This window comes from Maniola jurtina, chromosome 14 (assembly GCF_905333055.1).
Source record: "Maniola jurtina chromosome 14, ilManJurt1.1, whole genome shotgun sequence".
Taxonomy (NCBI): Eukaryota; Metazoa; Arthropoda; class Insecta; order Lepidoptera; family Nymphalidae; genus Maniola; species Maniola jurtina.
The window spans coordinates 6,162,469-6,184,319 of record NC_060042.1 but is presented as its reverse complement, the minus strand read 5'-3'; the positions used below and the strand labels follow the sequence as shown (position 1 = coordinate 6,184,319).

Below are 21,851 nucleotides of genomic sequence, written 5' to 3'. Positions count from 1 at the left end.
GCACCGGCAGTACTCAACGACACGACACCAACACCTACATTCTTCATTTCACCCATTTCGACACGTCAGAGTACGGGCCAGGGTCACTGATCATGCCACTCATACGCACACATGGAAGTTTTGCATGCGTATACACTATACACTGGATGCCGGACCGACATCAGTCGAAGACTTGCTGCCGACGACACAGAGAGCACGAGACAGTGTGCTATATAATTTCATAGAATTATGCATCCACTAAAGCCGGACCGTACAGTGAGGAATCGCCCATAGAGGCTTCTCTAACGGGGCCAACAGGACTACACGTCTTTAGGAGACTATTCAGACGAAATATTCTGTTATTTTCAACCTTTAAGCAATGCATTTTTTTTTTTCATAAAGAATATTAGCCATGCTAATATGACTGATATTACCCTTTCCCCTCCAACTAAGGGTAGTGGGTACGACAATAGTGCAACGGATGGGGTTTGAACCGCCGACCTTTTGGAATTCAGACCGCTCCTCAACCGTTGAGCTATCGAGGCATTAAGGCATGAAGGAGGCATCTTGACTATAAATTTCCAGTAGTCAATATGTGAATTAATGTCAATAGTGTCCTATAAAAATGGATCTACTTTAGTTTTGTATTCGCGTTTAACTATAGGCAGTACATATACTTATTCATAGATTTTTGCCCGTTTTTATTTGGGTTTTTCGCATACCTACCTAAAAATGTTTATCTGACCTTACCTTCTGTCACAGAGACACGTGCGATTGTTCTCTGTATCACTGATAGTGTCATCTCGTCTCAGTGCCCTTAGTACGACTTCACTTAACTCGATAAGGTTGATGGATTTCGAATATCTAAATACTATAATGCTAGAATAAAATGGGCTTATAATGACTAGTTTTAAAATGATTACCTTTTACTGATTTTCATTAAACAAAGCTACCAATTAGGGCACGAGGTGTGATATTTCGACGAATTTGAATGAAAAAATTACGATGTTTGGGTTTATTTTACTCTGACGTGAAAGTGTCGCAATCTTCGAATTCTATCAACCTTTTCATTCTATCAACAAACTCATACTTAGCCTATGATACAATTCTTCAGCACACTTCAATACACTCAATGTTGTTTAGATAAATGAACGACAGTTGGTAAGTGGGGTAAAACAAAAAAGATAAATCATTTTGGTATTACGTACCCACCTACATATTTTGAGTGTTAGATAAGTTAAGTATTGGTGTTATAATTCCTGCAAAGTGTTTTGAAGTGCTCCTTTTTTCACGATGTTCAGCTAAATATTTGGAACACATTTTTTATATAAGCCTTTATATCAGTTTTATTTTATTATTATCATTCATTATAGTTTTTGTACCTATATCATCCCACTGCTGAGTAAAACCCTGCCCTTTTTGTTCCATCCTTTTTACTTTTGACTGTGCGGGAGCATAGATTTCGTCTTCCACTGGGAAATAGGTCAAAGGACATATTCGTAGTCGCAATGGCTCTCATTGGATGGCGTCGAATATTAAACAAAGGTAAGACTAGCAAATAGTACCTATCTATACATTCAATATTAGTCATGCAATATACATATAAGACATAATATGTAGTATATAGCTTTTACTTCTGGATAGTGAATAATGGTGAAAGAATTATTAAAATCGGTTCGGTAGTTTCAGAGTTCATCGATTATAATTTTTTACGGACGTAGGCTACTATTTATCCCGGAAAATCAAAGAGTTCCTACGGGATTCTTAACGGTCTATCCGTTTAACCGATTTATTTGAAAGGTATAGAGGTAGCTTACACCCCAGAAATAAACTTCGGCAACTTTTGATCCCGGAAAAGCAAAGAATTCCCACGGGGTTTTAAAAAAACCTAAATAAATCCACGCGGACAGGGTCGCGGGCATCATCTAGTTTGTAATAAATGTGTTAAATATTGTTTATTTTCTATTTTTAACCCCCGACCCAAAAAGAGGGGTGTTATAAGTTTGACGTATGTATCTGTGTATCTATGTATCTGTCTGTGGCATCGTAGCTCCTAAACTGATGAACCGATTTTAATTTAGTTTTTTTTTGTTTGAAATATGGCTTGATCGAGAGTGTTCTTAGCTTTAATCCATGAAAATCGGTTCAGCCGTTTGAAAGTTATCAGCTCTTTTCTAGTAACTGTAACCTTCACTTGTCGGGGGTGTTATAAATTTTTAATTTACTTTACACTTGTTTCAGTCATATTCATACCACAGCGGTATGTTTTTGGTTTGCTCGGTCTGTTTGCATTAGCAAACTCATTTACAATGCGTGTCTGTCTGAGCATGACAATCGTAACAATGGTGAAGAAAGTCTCTTCTGAGACGCATATTGTTGGTGAGACGTGCCCTTCTGATGGGAGTGCGTCATCCTCTTCTAACAGCTCATCTGTAGTATTTGAGGTAGGTACGCTATAATTGTAGTATCGTTGATAAAGGTGATAATTACATGAGGTAAAAATAAATCATATTCTCTGGTATTTCATTTTTTTAGCGCTTGGCTGCAATCAGACCTGTTGGCGAGTTATCAGCCTAAGATGGTTTGAGCTTGCCTAGAAGATGCCTATTCATTCTTGGCTTAAAGTCAACCATATTAAATTTGGTAGAGAAAACGGATGCTGGAAGGGCGTTCAATATCCTAGTGGTTCAAATTAGAAACGAGGAGGCAAATCGCTTTATATTTTAACTAGCTGACCTGCTCTAGCTTTGCTGGAAATTTCTGAAAATTCATTTTTAAGGGAGGCTTTACGTGATATCTTAAGTTTCTAGACCTAGCAGTTTGAGCTGTACGTTGATTATGTCAGTCAGTCAGTTTGTTCTTCATATAGGTAGGTAAAGTTAATAGTTAAAATTACAAAGGAGACTAGATTTATTTGATTTTTAAGAACAAAACGGATGTGATAATTTTTCATTAATAATAATTAATTATTAATTATTCAATATTGCATCGCCTATATTATTTAAACATCTAGGAGGATTTGGAAGGACTCGAATTAAATCCTCACCAATATTATGTCATTAAGTAATAGAGTCACATAGCAATGAGGATTAAGTAGAACGTAGAGAGAGACGGACACAAAGAGAGAGATATCTTTCAAAGGCTTCAATCGTGGATAATTTAAAATTCAGACTAGGTAAGTAGTTTCAAATGATGAAAACGATCCCTGTAAAGCCGGCCCTTAAACCCTGATAAACGATAGTTTCTATCTACCCAAAACACTAGAAGGGATAACTCGTGTTATATGTATAATAATTACGACTGACTATCTATATCCTTACGTCTATCTGAAAATGTAAATAGAATTATCTGGAGTATGGATCAAATGACGTTTTATGGATCCATAATCTTACAAAGCCTATTACATAAATCCCAAGGTTAATATTGCATAAAAAAATGCTGCGGTTTTGCCTGCAGAGTTTATTAGAATATCTTTCTTCTAATTGTGTATATTATATTATGAGAGAAGAAATTGCCTGACTGACTGACTAACACACAACGCAAACCCCTGGGTCTAGATAGGTGAGATTTTGCATAGGTTCTCTCTATCATTTAGAGGGGGTAGAGCCCATTATATAGAGCCTATATAATGGGTAAAATAGATTTTGAAAAATTTCAGATAGTCAGAGGTTTATAGGTAAAAACGTGTAATAGGTCAAAACATACAGTTTTTCTTTTGTGAAGCCGCCCGCCCGAAGTCTTTTGTAGATTTTTGCAAACGTAGAAACATACCAGTTAGGTCATACATTTTTACAGGGCAGAGAAAGATACGACTGGGATGAAAGTACTCAAGGTCTACTGCTCAGCGCTTTTTACTATGGATACGTGCTCACACATTTACCAGGAGGTCTTCTAGCAGAAAAGTTTGGTGGAAAATGGACGTTAGGTCTGAGTTTACTGTGCACTTCTGTGTCTACAGCTCTGACACCTTTCGCGGTAGAATTTGGGGGTGCTGTGGGACTTTTTATTATGAGGGTTATTTGTGGTCTTGGAGAGGTAAGGAGATTAATTATTTCGTTTTTACATATAAATAATAATAAAAGGCATTAAGGATATCATTTCAGCTCTGGAATACAAGACTTTAAGGGTGTAAGGCAGTTTAGCTGATTATATTTAGTAGGATAATATGCTGATGCCTGTTGAGTCATAAGAAAATGCCTTTTGGATTTAATTGATTCGGGAACTATTGAATCCATTATCACATACTGCATCATGATTCACTATTAGGTATACCTAGTGGTTAGGTGTGGTATTCACAAATTGCGAATACTCTAATGACAATTTTTTTTATACTTTGGTTCACGAGAAGGGTCGTTCGTAATACAAGTCTTCTGAACAGTGAAATTGACTAAGTTTGTGTTTATTCAAAGCAATTTCCCTGAAAATTCCAAGCCGGTCTATTGTACGGGACGCCTATTGTAAATCATCTTTATTGCAATTCCAAGAATACCCGCGAACAATAATAATAATTGTGACTGATGAAACGCTAAGTACTTATACACGCTGGATTTGCGATTGTCGGTCTGTTTTTTAAACCCCCGACCCTAAAAGAGGGGTGTTATAAGTTTGACGTGTGTATCTGTCTATGGCATCGTAGCTCCTAAATTATTGAACCGATTTTAATTTAGTTTTTTTGATTAAAGGTGGCTTGATCAAGAGTGTTCTTAGCTGTAATTCAAGAAAATCGGTTCTTCCGTTTGAAAGTTATCAGCTCTTTTCTAGATATTTTTCACTTGTCAGGGGTGTTATAAATTTTTAATTTATACTTGTAAGCACTCGGAACTAAGGTCAATAGGAAGACCATTTGTCAAAGTGTCAATTTTAATTCCCGGTACGCTTGGTGGGGCACTTTGCATCGGCAAAAAAGTAATTGTCATTTTGTATGGTACATCCTTAGTACATCTTCCAACGTACATATTATAGGTATTAGGTTCCTAATAGGTACTTGTATACTTTTTGATAATTAATTTTTTTACGCTTGACCACAATCACACCTGATAGAAAGTGATGTTGTGGTCTAGCCCTAAGATGGGTCGCGGTTACCCAGAAGATGCCTATTCACTTTTGTTTTAAATTAGATACCTATATCCATTTGAATGGCTGCAATAATTAGTCTGAAATTTTATTGAAAACTTACAGAAGCATAGTTTAAGTAAAACAATTAATATTTAGAATTTTTTTAGGGTCCAGTGACACCAGCATTTGTTTTACTAATGGCTCGCTGGGTTCCGCCGGCAGAACGCTCTCGTTTCGGCGCAATGATATTCGGAGGGGCGCAAATAGGCAATATTGCTGGTCCATATATTTCGGGATTGCTCTTAGTGAACGGCGGCGACTGGGCGAACGTGTTTTACGTATTTGGTAGCCTCGGAGTCCTATGGTTTTTGTTTTTCGTAAGTATTCTCCGGGATGAGTATTGAGAGAGATATGAAAAATCCTCCTATCCTATCCTATCGATATAGGATAGAGTTAGTTTCGCTCCATAGAAAATGGGTTTTTGATATAAGTTAATAAATTGATACGTTCCTATTGTATGGATTTTACATACTTCCATCACTCCGTACAGGTTATTGAACTAGCACAATATCATTGAACTAAGTAAACGCAGCCTTATTATTATAATTTTTGATCGATATTACTTACGTCATTTTTTAATTTATTTTTTCTACAAGGTAAACTTTTTTTATATAACTGACAAGCATCCGATTTCTTAATTTCAAATAAGTAATTATAGGTATTTAGGCACCTAGCTAAAGCATAGCACTAATACTACTATAGATAGCAGAAATTAAGAAATAGTTTTCGGACATAAAATTACAGGATTTCACCTTATGTTAATTATATTTTCAGACACTTCTCTGCTACAGCACTCCTAACTCTCATCCATTTATATCCGACGAAGAGCGAGATTACTTAAATGCTAATGTAACTGCTTCAGGCCTGCACAAGAAATTAGATCCTGTGCCATTCAAAGCCATACTACGTTCACCACAACTCTGGGCGCTTATGATAGCCGCTGTAAGTATGAATTGCCCTTATCATGACGATAAAGGCTTAATGCTCTGTTTGGCAAAGGGAATTTGAGGAGAAATTAAAGTGAAACGGCAATTTCAAAGGACGGCTATTTCATTATTCAGCAACTGATACTCTTTGAAAAGTAAAGAGAAAACGTTCGCAATTTTTGATTTGTATTAAAAAGGATTAGACTCCAAGTGTTGAAAAATTAAAAACTTGAATAAAAGTAGGAATAGGCAGGTACAGCTGTTTTAAACAACTAGGTGATTTGATGTGAAGCTCAAATTGAGTGTTAGTTTAGATAGAAAGCAACGTTAAAGTAATATTATTAATTAGTCCTTGATATAAGCAATAATTATTTTATAGTTTTTTTATAAAGGACAGCGAGCCATATTAATGCATATTATTACCTATTAGATTTTGGTTGAATAAAAAGTACTTCAATGGAAAGGAAAATCATAGTAATGTTATGATTTCAGACAGAGTCTCAATTACTTACATTTTATTATTATGTACCTAAATGAGACTCTGCATTTCAGTGGTTAATTTTTAATGACATTTATTTTAATTCACTTAATTTTTCATTTTCGCAGGTCGGCCATGACTGGGGATACTTTACCATGATTACTGATTTACCCAAATATTTTTCTGATGTTCTCAAGTTCAACATTAAGAATACAGGATTAATGTCTGCTTTGCCATACATAGCTATGTACGTTTGTTCTTTTATATTCGCTGGCTTCTGTGACTTTTGTATTAGAAGAAAGTGGCATAGTATTACTACTGGAAGAAAAATTTATACTACCGTATGTAAGTATTATCTACTGGTAAAGTAATCCATAGGTACTAACACCTATTATAAACCCGAAAGTGTTACTCCTAGAAGGGGTTGGCCTGATAGTCTACCACGCTGGTCAATTATATTGTAGATTGACAGACTTCACATAGGTACCTTTGAGAACATTGTGGAGAGCTCTCAGGCATACAGATTTCCTCACGATATTTTCCTTTACCGTTAAAGCAAGTGATATTTACTGGCGTAGACCGCACATATATTATATCCGTAAATCAATTAGATAAGTAAAATATATCAATTACTTAAAACACACATATTAACTCCGAGTTTACATAACAATGGTAATGAAATTCTTGTGCAAAGGTTTTTAATAAACAAAGATTTGCAACAAAAAGATGTACAAAAGGGAAGCTGAATAAAAACTGTTTGATACATTTTTTGTCTTACAATATTATTTACATGTATTTCACGAACGCGGATAAAATGGGTACATCACGCTCACGGAAGAACATTTTTTTCCTCAGCATCAACAATACCCGCTGTTTTTATTATTCTGGCTTCATACTCTGGCTGCGACCGCGTTAAGGCTGTGGGATGTTTCATAGCATCCATGGCCTTCATGGCTGGCTTCTATAGCAGTGTCAAGATCAATGCTATGGATATTGCCCCAAATTATGCAGGAACATGTTCTGCGTTTGTCAACGGATTGGCTGCTGTATCGGGAATGATTACGCCTTATATGGTTGGACTTTTGACGCCTGATGTAAGTATATTTTAGTTTTTTCATTCTAGACCTAGAACTCTCAAGCTAACAACATATAAAAGTTTTAGGATGAATAAGATATATGATAATAATAGACGATCTAATTTAAGACGACGCTATATCTTCCTTTAGAAGATATAGCCATGATAGACCAAATATTTTTCTCGAAGAGGAAGAGTTTGTTAACTTGAAAACTTACCCCGAATTAATTCAGGGTAAGTTTATGTTTAAATGCAAAATTCTATTAAACTTCTTTGGACGTAATATTAATAAATAATTTAGAATTTGTTCTTTCAAGTTGCTCAGCTAAGGAGACCATTATTTTCATGACTACAAGATTATACTTGAAAATTTCCTTTAAAAGGAAGAAATTTCTTGGTCCATTCAAATTCAATGAGTTTTTGGCTGAACCATTATTTATTTATTTATTTAAAGGTACACAAAACAGGTTGTAACTAAAAATGGTCCAAACTTAAAAACAAAAGATCCTAATCTAAGTGACAACCCCTAATAGGTGTACACAGCAGTACTATACCTAAATAAAATATACCTTACACAAGATATAATTGATTAAGATTATTATTGGAGATCGTACCCAAAATATCCCTGTATTTGAAATAAAAATTCCCCTCGATTCTTATTATAATAGAATTCTACATAGAACCCAAAAAATGAATGGGCAATTATTATCTTAAACGTAATTTAATGAACTGATAATAAGAACCTGACTCAGAGAAACGAACATAATATCATAAGCTTTTACAAAAATTTTGTCAATAAAACAGGAAAATTTTATAAGAAATTAATGTCTTAAGATGAGTATATGAAATACCTAGTTATAAAGTTATAGATAAAAGAGACTAATTATTTGTCTGAGGTAAATAAAATATAAACTATGTACTTAATAAATAAGGTAAGTAAAAAAATATTAAGTAAAGTACCTTTAATAATATAATAAACCTTTAATAATATTATCTTTAGGGCAACAATTGAAAGTCAATGACTACAATGAAATCACTTCGATAAAATATAGTACCTATGTATCAAGTCAACGTTTGTTGTATAACCTAATTTAGGCAGGTATCTTATTTAACTAACCTAGATTCGAAAACCACTTAAGTTTGATTCATTCTTCAAGGCGCGATTCATGTTACGCAGGTTCCGAATAAAAAGTGGGAAAACATGATGGTTTTTCTAATGAGTTGGGTAAGGCGTTTTGCGGTTGATTGAATCTGTTTGGTCAAAGGTGAAAATTGGATAAGTCAAGCGTAAAATTACTTCAATTTCCTACAGATGTAAAGTAAAAAAGTTTTTATGAGAACGTGAAATGAACTGACGGATTTGATTACGCAATTACTTACTGCATGCTTGAATACATTTTGGTGGATCTGAAGTACCTATGCTAATCCGTATTCTATAACAGTTGATACTTTACCGGGTACTAATAATTTTTGGTTAGGTTTTTTAAAATAAGGATTGTTTTTTCAGCAAAGTCTCAAACAATGGCGTAACGCATTTTGGACAATTTTCGTGGTGTTAATAGGCACGAATATAATCTATTTAGTATGGGGATCCGGCGAGCAACAGTGGTGGGATGACGTAGACAAGTTTGGGTACCCGGCTAACTGGAAACATGGACCTCTGAAAAAGGCACATGAAAATGTAGAGAAAAAGGTTGTATACCCTAAACATGACCACTCTCCAATATTGTAATGGACTGATATCAATAAATGTTTTATTATTTCGCTTGTTTTCTTATACCTTCAAGGCCCAGTTACATGACAGTTGGTTAACAGTGCTCTCTCCGTCACGCGTTTCATACAATCGTAGTTCCAATTTCATTTGAATATTAAGCAACCAAAGTCCATGAAATTTTGCAGACATATTCTAGAAACTAATATCTGTGTCTGTGGTGTTTTAGATTTTTCTAAAAATGTGTAGTTTTAAAATTACAGGGGCTCAAAGATTTGTATGAAAAATTTTAAGACCGCGTAACTTTGAAACCGAATATTTTAACAGAAATCTGGAAAACCACAGACATAGATATTAGTTTCTAGAATATGTCTGCAAAATTTAATGGACGTTGGTTGCTTAATATTCAAATTAAATTGGAACTACGATTATATGAAACGAGTGACGGAGAGAGCCCTCTTAAAGTTAAAGTTTTTTATTTTTTTATTCAGTATAGGCAAGCGCTTGACCACAATCACACCTGATGGAAAGTGACCATTAATATAAAACTTTAGCTTTTATTAGGTTGATCAGTATTTACACCATCATTATTTAAGATGAAAGGTAAAAGACTGGTCTAAAGTTAAAAATTCTTTGATTTTTAACTTTAGACCAGAATTGAAATTCAAAAGAATTGGAGTTGCTTGAGGGTCTGTCTCTAAAGTTTTTAAACTTAGTAATTTATTGTTTATTTTTTATCTGTATGCAAATGCAAGTTAGCCCTTGACTGCAATCTCACCTGGTGGTACGTGCTAAGATAAGATGGTAGCGGGCTAACTTGCCCGCTGATTCGCTAACTTAATTATGATTCGCTAAGTCAGAATAGGGACTTCGTCTGTGTTGGTGTTAGCTGGCGGGCGTGCTCTGCCTTTTTGGAGTGTTTTTTTTTTGTTAAAACTGACTGGAAAGCGCTCTAAGGGGGTGCCGTGCGTGTGTCGGCGAGCGCCGGCACAGACGAGGTCCATACTTGTATAGTTTAACTAACTTGTTACAAATAAGTACAAACTTGACATTGGCTAATCTTTGTAAAGCCAGACGAGAGAGAAAAAAAAGCCAGAATATGAGTTCGGTGGCTATCACTCAATGTTAGTCACTTACTATTAGACACTGAGTTAGCCAATCACCCCGTCTGGAAGGAGTAAGTACCTTTGTATCAAGTGAGATAACTGATAAATAACAATTAATCAAAAACTAAAATTAAGGTATGTAATACATAAATACGATTACAGTAATTAATTCTTTCTAAAATGGTAGAGTGCCTGATTTGAAATTACATGCAAAGATTTTAAACTTTGACAAGAATTTATTGCTATTACGATATAAAATACGTTAAGATAAATCGTGCAGCATGCTGCACTTCATTGATTACTGTGCATAGAAAAAATTTGATTCATATTGTATCTGTGTGATATTATGATTGGGATGGCTAACACAGACAACTGAGATATTATGGAAGTAATTCTTAAATCAATAGGTAATAATTTTATAATGGTTCCCTTATTATGAGAGTAAAATCAATAAATTCTTTTATGATCATTTAATACAAGATAGGCTTATTTATTGCTAATAAGTATTTAATTACCTACTTAATATTATTATTTACTGGATGATGCCCGCGACTTCGTCCGCGTGGATTTAGGTTTCTAAATCAAAGATTCATCCTGGAAAATCAAAGTTTGCAGAGTTTTTTAAAATCACGCAAGACGAATTCGCGAGCCTCTAGTTTATTTATATATTTTTTGAAAATAATAATAATAATTACTGAAGAAGTAGTAAAAAATCGTAGCTTGTTTATTTATTAAACTTAGTGACTTTTGAGTATCTTCTGAAGGTCTGTTGTTGTGGGCATTATTAGGTATAATTTCCTTTGGTTGTTATGAATATTGATTATCTGAATATTTGTCTATAGAACGTTCCAAAAATTAAGAAATGGGAGGAGCGGATGATGCTTAAGAAGAATAAACAGAGAAATCAACGAGAAATAATAGTAATTTTTTAGTAAATCAAGAGAGATAAGGTAAAAATATGAAGTAAAATAGTCAAGGAAGTAATTAGACTAGGTTTATTTAATAAAACAACTTTATTCATACAGATCTTCTTTTAATTAAGTAAGTACCTACATCGAAAATTAGGCACTATTAATTGATTGCTAAAATCAAAATTACTTCAATCTCAATGGACAAAATAGGTACGAGTAGGAACGACAACAAACGATAAGGTTTCTTTTTCCTTTTGACGTACGGAACCTTAAAAATATCGAAATAAAACGCAGTTATGAATTCTACTAGCATCATGTTCGTCGTAGTCACCTTCAATTTTTAACCCCCGACCCAAAAAGAGGGGTGTTATAAGTTTGACGTGTGTATCTGTGTATCTGTCTGTGGCATCGCAGCTCCTAAACTAATGAACCGATTTTAATTTAGTTTTTTTTTGTTTGAAAGGTGGCTTAATCGAGAGTGTTCTTAGCTATAATCCAAAAAAATCGGTTCAGCCGTTTGAAAGTTATCAGCTCTTTTCTAGTTACTGTAACCTTCACTTGTCGGGGGTGTTATAAATTTTTAATTTACACTTGTATTGATTTAAGAACGAACCGTTCTTTTGCGCACCCATTCCCAGCTAATGTGGCACTGCCTGTTAGGTGAATGAGACATGAATATGAAATATTAGGTAGGCATTACTTGGTATTACTAAAAGAGGAAAAATGTTGTAAGTACCAACTTATTTAACTTTTTATTATTTTGAAGGCGTACATAAATACAGACGCGGTACAGTCCCTAATCCGTAGACAAGGTAAAACCGACCCGCTTCGGTTTCGTTCAGATAGAACTTCTTAAAATCCTTTCTTAGTGGGGGTCTATGTTAGGGAAAACCTACGTGTAAGATCTTGCGTTTCTAGACCCAGGCGCTTTGAGCTGTATGTTGATAATTCAGAAACTCATAAATAGATCTAAGTAAACATATTATTTATTTTACATATAAAAAAAGAATATGAAGGTAAAATATTAGTAATCACTTTTTAGCTAACTTTCTCTATTCAAAAAAGATTCTAAGAGCGGTGCCAGATTAGCATTTATTTGAGCGTCTTTTGTCACATGCACATCTTGTATGAGCGTAGGTAGATGCACTTTACATGCACAGGTACGCGCAAGCCACGAAAATGCCTCTAGCGTGCCTACTGATTGAAGCATTGTTGGTTCGAGCAAACACGCCGGAATGAGCGTGTACACGTGCGTTCAGTTTATTGAAGTGCGAAATGTAATGTGCGTGTACAAAATATGTGCATCATAACCCTTCCTTTTGGCTTGCCGCAGTCGTGTAAAAACGAACGTAAAATGCGTAGAGTAAACGCTAGTCTGAAACCATTTTTAACCCCTGACCCAAAAAGAGGGGTATGATTAAGTTTGACGAATGTATCTGTGTATCTATCTGTGGTATCGTAGCTCCTAAACTAATGAACCGATTTTAATTTAGTTTATTTTTGTTTGAAAGGTCGATTGATCGAGAGTGTTCCTAGCTATAATCCAAGAAAATCGGTTCAGCCGTTTGAAAGTTTACTTCTCTTTTCTAGTTATTACCTTCACTTGTCGGGGGTGTTATAATATTTTAATTTACACTTTTAATACAAATAATATTATTAATGTGACAATTCCTATCAGTAATAAAGATTTAACGATTCTAACATTAGAACCTAATTAATGTTTGGTACCCTTGAGCTCAATCCAAAATATTTTTACGATTAAACTTGTATCATAAAAATTTATCATAATATCTTTTAAAGTCTTAATTTTACAAATGAGATTAATTTTATTGCAGAAATCTACAGTCGCTGCTAAATTTTGCAATAGTTGGGTTGCTGTAGTTGAGTTTACGTTTTATTTCTTTTTTATGTCTTAATTATATATTACCTAAGTACTTTGACCTCGGGTATATTATTATTTGAGTTCTTTTATTTTGGTAGGATTTAAAATTTAAAATCCTTGAGCAATTGTAGGATTAAATAAGAAATATAACCGTCATTTATATTATTTTGATGCATTCGATTCGGTCAAATATGTTTCAGAGCAAATATGGGCATGCAAGCTTATTTCTATCCTATACCAAGAATATTTTTTAAAGCACGAAGCCAAAAGCTCACGAAGGAGGTCCAGACTCCTGAATGAAACGAGCCTATGAGGTTGAGTGGAGCTAAAATGGGAGGATGGTAAGGAAGCGAGCCGACGACGATATCCGTAGCTAACTAAGAAGCTAAGGATAGTGTTCTGGCTTATTCTATTTAAAAACTAAATCAGCGTTCAAGTTTCTAATCATTCCAAACTAAACTAACTGGGGTGTTTGCAGTGATCCTGAAAATAACTCTTAGATAACTTAGATTCAAATTACCCTGTGATTTGGGATCATCCTAAGAGTTTCTACAAATCTGGCTACGAGATAATTTTGGATAAGTACCATAAATAACTTAAAACTGTGTGCAACACAGGAAAGCTATTCAATGTGCAATTGAATTTTTTTGACATTAATTTTCAAATTATATAAGGTTGTTTTGTTTTGAAAAATGAAAGTAAATGCATGGACACACTATACCCATTACGAGGTATTATCTACACTAATTAGGTAAGTTTTTGGAGGCTGCATAAAAAATTTAAAAGGAAATACCTGTTTAGATGGAGTGGATTATTACAAAAATTATTATTGCATGCCCAATGTATGGCGGATTGTAGAGGTTAATAAACCACTTTAACACCATCATTGTACCATGAATCGTGCAAATAAATGATTTGATTTCATATAGAGTTTATGCGGAAGGATCTAAGAACCCAACGGATTGTTATTCTTAAAAACTATAATATAAATTGTGATTCATAGAAAGAATTCACAATCAGTAATGTAAATACGACGTAGAGAAAGAGAGAGAAAGAGAGGGAGAAATAGAATGCAGGTATAATGCGCGCAAAACAAGTGGTCCAATCTGAAGTTACAAACATGGAGGTTTGCACAGGTCATAGACTGAAGATTAACACGCTGTGCTGAGAGTTAAGATCTCTTTTTCCTCTTTTTGTACAGTTGGTGGTCACGTGCCTATTATAATTGTTTAGATTGGACTTATTGTTTTGTGTACACTGTACATGATTCAAAACCACTGGAAAATCACGCCCCTAAACGTATTTTGTATACCTAATACTAAGTTTCTTCGCCTTAAGCGTCTTTAAGTGCCTATTAACATTTGAGTAATTTTTAATGTACATATTCACATTCTCGTTGCACCTTCACGTTCGGTGACTTACCGCAAGAGTTTAATCAGACAGACTGACGACATTGCGCAGGAGTCGATCCGCGCAGTCGAATGCCTGTCACTCGCGCATTCGCGCCCATTAGTGTCTATAATAATAATAAAAAAATTGTGTTATGAAAAACATTACTACTGGATAAACCGGATCTATTGAAAAGTAAGTGTTATTAAAATAATATTATTTTTATCAAATCCATTAAACATTTTAATTGGTTTCCTAATTTATCCAGACAATGGTTGCGTGTTTTACGCGCATTTATAATATTATTTTATCAGTGAACGTGAATAATAATTTATTGAAATGTTAATCAGGATATCCACATTGTTTAATGGTTATTCTATTTAAATTATTCTTAAAGCCGCGAAATGTTTTAAAAATTGAGCAAATTTTATCACAGAAACATATTAAAAATACTTAGGCTTTTTGATAATATGTTAACTAACTAGCACGTCTCTGATTAAAAAAATGTAATTTAAAAATTTAATTTGCGTCTAGATCTAAGCTATCAATTGCAGTTTTAGTTGCTTTAATACTTTGCTTATAATAGTAGGTAAGTAATTGGAGTTAGTTAGCTATAGTTCAATCCGCTAGCCATAACATCTCTTTCTATGTAGGTACTGGTAGCGGTCTTGTTAAGACAATGAGAGTGATTAATTACAAAGGCTATGCGGATAATTGAAAGTCTGTAACAGTCTAATAGGTAAGAACACATATTCTCAATCCTTATTTGATAAACGAGGAGATTCCCTTCTTAAATCTACTAAATCTAATCTAATCTGTAAATTAAAAATTTATAACACCCCCGACAAGTGAAGGTTACAGTAACTAGAAAAAAGCTAATAACTTTCAAATGGGCTGAAACGATTTTCTTGGATTATAGCTAAGAACACTCTCGATCAAGCCACCTTTCAAACAAAAAAAAAACTAAATTAAAATCGGTTCATCACTTTAGGAGCTACGATGCCACAGATAATACACAGATACACACGTCAAACTTATAACACCTCTCTGTTTGGTTCGGGGGTTAATAACTTACTTGAAATAAACAGGAGTTTAGTTCTCTCATTATATAAGCTATACCTATTCTTATATTTTAAAAATCTAGATTTTCCAAATCCCATGGGAGCTCTTTGATAACGGGACAAAAAGCAGCCTGTGTCAGTCTTTAGGTCTTTACCTATCCATCCTAACCAACAAACACTTTCGCATTTATATTATACTAGGAATTGATTAATTCTTCTCAAGCGAAGCCGGGCAGGGCAGCTAGTTCTATTATTTCTTGTACATAACTACCTAACTCAGTGTTTTTAGTTTGAGCAATAATTAGCTAGGTAGATATTTTTATCGCTGTAAGCAAGGCAAATAGTTTGTAAGCTTAGTACGGAAATAGTGTTTTATAGCTATTTACAGTGTTTTTATGACTATACTAACTTAAGGAGCGTCAATAACTAGGTATTTGACTTACTGCACAGTTATAAAATCCACTATAACAAAAGTGTGAGAAAATCCCTGGAAAACCGCTGTAAATTTATACTTGCCTTGCAGGTAAGCGTAAAACCCTGCTTTAATTTCCGGCTGGGTAAGGAAGCATATAAACTCAGGTTTATTTAAAATATAAAATTCTGATGGAATATTTTTTGAAGAAGCAAGAATGGAAAAGTCCATTTAAAGGCTAGTTTAGACGCAACGATTGGAACGCGCAGTTTGACTCTACGGGGTACGTCGCAAGGTCTATCTTTAGAGTTCCGTACCTTAAAAGGAAAAACGGAACCCTTATAAGATCACTTTGTTGTCTGTCTGTCTGTCCGTCTGTCCGTCTGTCATGTCTGTCAACAAAACCTATAGGGTACTTCCAGTTGGCCTAGAGTCATGAAGTTTGCCAGGTAGGTAGTAGGTCTTATAGCACAAGTAAAGGAATAAATTCGAAAACCGTGAATTTGTGGTTATATCATACAAAAAAAAAAAAAAATTAAAATGTGTTCACGAAAATTCACTAAATCACACATAGATGGTGCAGACCGTTATTAATTTGCAGAGTTCTAGATAAAGGTGTGAGGTATATCTTGTACGATGGTACGGAACCCATCGTGTGCGAGTCCGACTCTCACTTGACGGGTGTCTACATTAGCGCCTTTATATCTTTCCATGGACATATAATAAACGATCCGTAGGGGTGCGGAAAATAAATCGCCTCGGTGCTTTTACTACGACATAATTTGGAGATTTTGAGAAAAATCTAAATATTACATTATGTTGATCACGCGTTTTAAACGTAAAACTAGGCATATGGTCCCATCGCTTTTGTCTTGCATATCCACACGTCAACGCCATTTGAACATGTCTTCACCTCAACGCGGTTTGAATCGCGCGTTTTGCGTCTTTGCGTTTTTCTCATGTCTGTAGAGGCTCTAAGAGGTCAAACACACGAGGGACAGCAAGTTTTTGTGTGGAGCAAATGGAGCCTCACACACAGGACAAAACGTCTGCGACAGTGTCCCATCGCGCCAAGGTTTTCGCCGTACAGTTCCAATGTTGGAGCTCTAAAACGATATAGATATCAATCACGCATGTATATTTATATCTACGGTTTATTAAGATCCTTGATTATAGAAGAGAGCCAGATTAAGATCTATGTTTTTTTCGCCTTATACTCATCTTCACTTCATTTTATCACGTGACGTGTTCGTTTGTATCAGCACGTGATGAGATCGTAATCAACCGCAAATCTTCTAACGATAAAATCACACTGTATCTTAACATACAGTCGATTTTATTACTTGCGAAACGGATTTAACAACCACGTAGGTATGAGATTAGTTTCTTAGAATTTTTATTTGAAAAAAAACCCATATTCATACTACTAATATATAATGATATACATGTAAAAGTATAATATGTCTGTTTCTCTGCAAAGTATATCTGTCTGTCTCTCTGTCTGATAGCTTTTCAAGGTCCTTCCATTTAACTGAATATAACGGAGATAGCTTGTACCCCAGGAATGAACACATGCTAAATTTTATAATGGAAAAGTGTAAATTAAATATTTATAACACCCCCGACAAGTGAAGGTTACAGGAACTAGAAAAGAGCTGATGACTTTCAAACGGCTGAACCGATTTTATTGGATTATAGCTAAGAACACTCTTGATCAAGCCACCTTTCAAACAAAAAAAAACTAAATTAAAAGTGGTTCATTCGTTTAGGAGCTACGATGCCACAAACAGATACACAGATACACACGTCAAACTTATAACACCCCTCTTTTTGGGTCGCGGGTTAAAAATGGACGTTAGAAGTTGAAGGGATTAGGTAGGTAGGTACACGTAAACATAGAAAAAATGATAATAAATAATATTTACCGATAAGTTCCTACGACGAGAAAAATAGCATGCATCTGTTATATTTCCAGAAAAAACTTTTTTGATAGGTAGGTATCCTAATGTATGTAAAAACCAGCTTCGTCTCGGGCTCGCCATTAATATTCTCATCTTATAGACGAAAAATCGTTTTTCCCCATGGTCTATGGAAAAAATCTAAATGTATTTATTGTAAATATAAAATAACGTCTGATGAGGATTTTTTATATAGGCCTACATACGATAAAAATATCATATTATACAGAGTTAGGTGCTCTCATAGAGTTTTATATTATAACTTAGTAGATTAAATATGTATTACTAAACACATTCTAGTCTTTACAGTTTACTTTTGCAAATGATCTCATAAATATTTGTATCCTCAATAAATTCGGAATAAGTACTAACCGAGACAAAAATAAGTATTTTACCTGTCCACACTTACAAGGAAAAATGTCGTTATTGTGGTTTTCGCCTAAGATTAATTGATGCAAATCAGCCTTGCAAACTTGAATCAAAGGGGGTAGATTTTATTATGCATTTTTATTATAAGTACTAATGGTTTTTTCATGTTTTTTGGGGCTTTCGATGAAATATTATCTACTACATACATAACAATACATAGAGTGGATAAAAATAAAAATATTTGTATGTCTGAGATGCCTACTATGCAAAAATTTTATCTAGGGTAGCTACAGACAGTTCGATATAGAAGAATTATTATAACTCTTGATCCCCTTTCTTCCCCTAACAGACCTTTACCACTATTTTCTTCTGCGTTTCAAAATCTGCAACGCAAAGGAATTGAGGTAGTGTAGGAGGTAGAATGGTTGGAGGGTAAAAGCTAAAAAGTACTTTTTACCCGACTGCGGCAAAGCCAAAAGGAAGGGCAATGATTTTAGCAGTCTACGCATGTATGTATGTATGTGTGTATGTGTGTATGTATCTAAATTCTGTGTGTTCCACCGTAGTGTCTAAACTACTGGACCGATTTTAATGAATGAGGTGTCAATTGATTCGTTGTAAGGGTCCGGGTGACATAGGCTATAATTTTATACGAATAAAATTGACTTAACGGATTTTACTTCAAAAAAAGTGGAGGTCTCAAGAAAATTTTTTGCTATTGTATCGTGTGGGATGTCAATTAATGAAAGAAGAGAAAACTCTGAACTCATAAATATAAGTGTACACTGTACAACAACATTAAAATATACCAAGCGGCAGAAAAACAATTTTACTCCAATATTTCAGCGTTTATCGCAGTCGGGTTTTAGTTTTCAACTTTATCTTGTTCTAAACTAAGTATGACCATAACTCGTCACAAATTGAATTACGATGCATGGTCTTCCTTGTTGACAGGTAGGTATCACGATAGAGCCTCGTGAAAATACTATTATTGTAAATATATCGTAAAATGTGTTTGTTATGTAAATATTTTGATGAAAATGTTTCGTTACACTGGAGTATAATTATTATTGTTAAATTCAATTTTTAATGTGAATGAACTTAGGCATTCGTATGTACATACCTATTCGTTCTGTATGCTTGCTTTTAAGTATACTAGGTTAGTGCGCGAATTTGTCGATGTCCGTGAGAAACCGGTGCGGCGAGGCAGTCGTTGAAAAACCAAACGTATTTTCGATAGAGAATGTACAAGTTTCATCTTTCATCTCAATCAGCCTTAGTGTAGGTAAGAGTACATACATAGCAAAAAATAGCATTAGAATATATCAAAATAAATAGTCTACCTTTTACTAAGCTAGCTAAGTCTACTCATATTACGTAGATACCAAAATCGAATTAAATGTTTCTCTTTAAACTATGCAAGGGTCCAAAAAGCCTTATCTTCAAAGATGTGTAAGTAGATTTACATATAATTTCCTTTTACGACTAACTTTTGCGATGCAATGAAGCTGATACGTTAAAAATTAGTCGTGAAAAAAAATTGTAATCCAAAGCGGGTTAAGTCCCGGAAAACAAAAACTATAAATCCATAAAATTACATCGTATACAGCTAGCTGCTAGCAATAAACGTAGATGACTCAAGGTTAAAGTAACTTTAAAAACCTTTATAAACTAGAAAAAAAAAGATTTCGACGAATTGAGAACCTCCTCCTTTTTTCGAAGTCGGTTAAAAAGTTAAATAAGTACTTATTTTTTTTGCGATTCGAATTATAATTTAGCTATTCAAATCGATGATGAAACTTAAATTTTCTCTCAATTTTAAATAGAAGTACAGTCAGTGTACAGAGAAATGTGACATAATATTATGAGCACCATCGTATTGAAAGAGCTGGACGTTGCTATATTTACGCATACGGTTTGTTTGACTTGAATTTTTAACCCCCGACCCAAAAAGAGGGGTGTTGTAAGTTTGACGTGTGTATCTGTGTATCTATGTATCTGTGTATGTCTATGGCATCGCAGCTCCTAAACTATTGAACCGATTTTAATTTAGTTTTTTTTTGCTTGAAAGGTGGCTTGACCGAGAGTGTTCTTAGATATAATCCAACAAAATCAGTTCAGCCGTTTGAAAGTTATCAGCTCTTTTCTAGTTACTGTAACCTTCACTAGTCGGGGGTGTTATAAATTTTTAATTTACACTTGTATTTTATCTAAGTTATATTTTGATTTGTGTTATATTATAAAGATTAGGCCCACAGATTATATTATCTATTACACATAGGTCATAAGGTATCACACTAATATTATAAAGGCGAAGTTTGTATGTGTGTGTGTGTGTGTGTGTGTGTGTGTGTGTGTGTGTGTGTGTGTGTGTGTGTGTGTGTGTGTGTATGTTTGTTACTCCTTCACGCAAAAACTACGGGGCGGATTTGGCTGAAATTTGGAATGGAGATAGATAATATCCTGACTTAGCACATAGGCTACTTTTTATCCCGGAAAATCGAAGAGTTCCCACGGGATTTCGAAAAACCTAAATCCGCGCGGGCGAAGTCGCGGGCATTGGCTAGTTCATAATAAAATTGTTGGCTTTTCATGCATAAGTACTTCTTAAAATAATTTTCCGGTACAAATAAAAAGATATAGTATCTAAAATAGTATATATTTCCAATTTTAAAATATAATATAGCATTTTTTTTTTTATAAAAATGTCGCTATTATAATTTAATTCAACTTAATATTACTAGGTATAAACATAAAGAAAACAAATTTACATATGTATTTCTCAAGACAAGAAGGCCATAGCCATTTTGTATACATTACATTGAAACTGGTTACAACCAGATTTGGTATTATACAATTTATTCATTTTATATCAACAAAAAAATATTCAGTATTAATTTTATTATACGTAATAATTCATTTCGTAATTAAATCTTATTCTTGTTTTACGAAGATATATATAAATCAGAAGCGAAATTCAGTACTTACAAGTAAATGACTTCTACGGGAGACTTCAGAAGTACCTAGTGACGTTTTTTTTTATGAAGCGACGTCATATTTTGGTATATAGATATATAATATGTATGTATAGTTAATTTTATTTAATTTTAAGAAACCTACATAGCCAGTTTGGTTTTTATTTGAAATCATATACTTAGATAGAATTCGCATTCAAAGCATAACACAGGAAGAATCGCATTAACTACTGTTGACCTTTCCTTAACTGAACGGTTTGGCGTTGGTACCTATAGGATGCACAAAATATTTTCTCTTGTATGTTTTTGCGGAACTCAAGAAAATTCTACCTTTTGTTTATATATTTATAGACAAACCAACTAGAATCTAGTCAACCTCATCAGGTTATTACTAGATGATACCCACGACATTATTCCCGTAGATTTAGGGTTTTAAAAATCTTGTGAGAACACTTTGATTTCCCGGGGCAAAAAGTAGCTTATGTCTGTCTCAGAGATGCAAGC

At 34.2% G+C, this 21,851-nt stretch overlaps 2 protein-coding genes across 4 annotated transcripts in view; both read left to right on the top strand.

Moving 5' to 3' along the window:
- Window positions 1-1,122: 1,122 nt before the first annotated feature.
- LOC123871513 (putative inorganic phosphate cotransporter) lies at window positions 1,123-11,322 on the top strand. Its single transcript, XM_045915352.1, has 9 exons — window positions 1,123-1,524; window positions 2,221-2,423; window positions 3,775-4,014; window positions 5,202-5,411; window positions 5,869-6,036; window positions 6,627-6,843; window positions 7,354-7,592; window positions 9,081-9,266; window positions 11,233-11,322. The coding sequence occupies exons 1-9, from the start codon at window positions 1,488-1,490 to the stop codon at window positions 11,320-11,322; spliced, it is 1,590 nt and encodes a 529-aa protein (XP_045771308.1). The 5' UTR covers window positions 1,123-1,487.
- A 3,257-nt stretch (window positions 11,323-14,579) lies between these two features.
- The window catches only part of LOC123871674 (putative inorganic phosphate cotransporter), a 28,684-nt gene continuing 21,412 nt past the window's right edge, over window positions 14,580-21,851 (top strand). For 2 of the 3 annotated variants that reach the window (XM_045915585.1, XM_045915582.1), the window contains exon 1: window positions 14,580-14,767. The gene's annotated coding sequence lies outside the window, so the exon portion shown is untranslated. Of the gene's footprint in view, window positions 14,768-15,225; window positions 15,312-21,851 lie in introns of all 3 variants that reach the window. The other variant, XM_045915584.1, reaches the window with a different exon arrangement.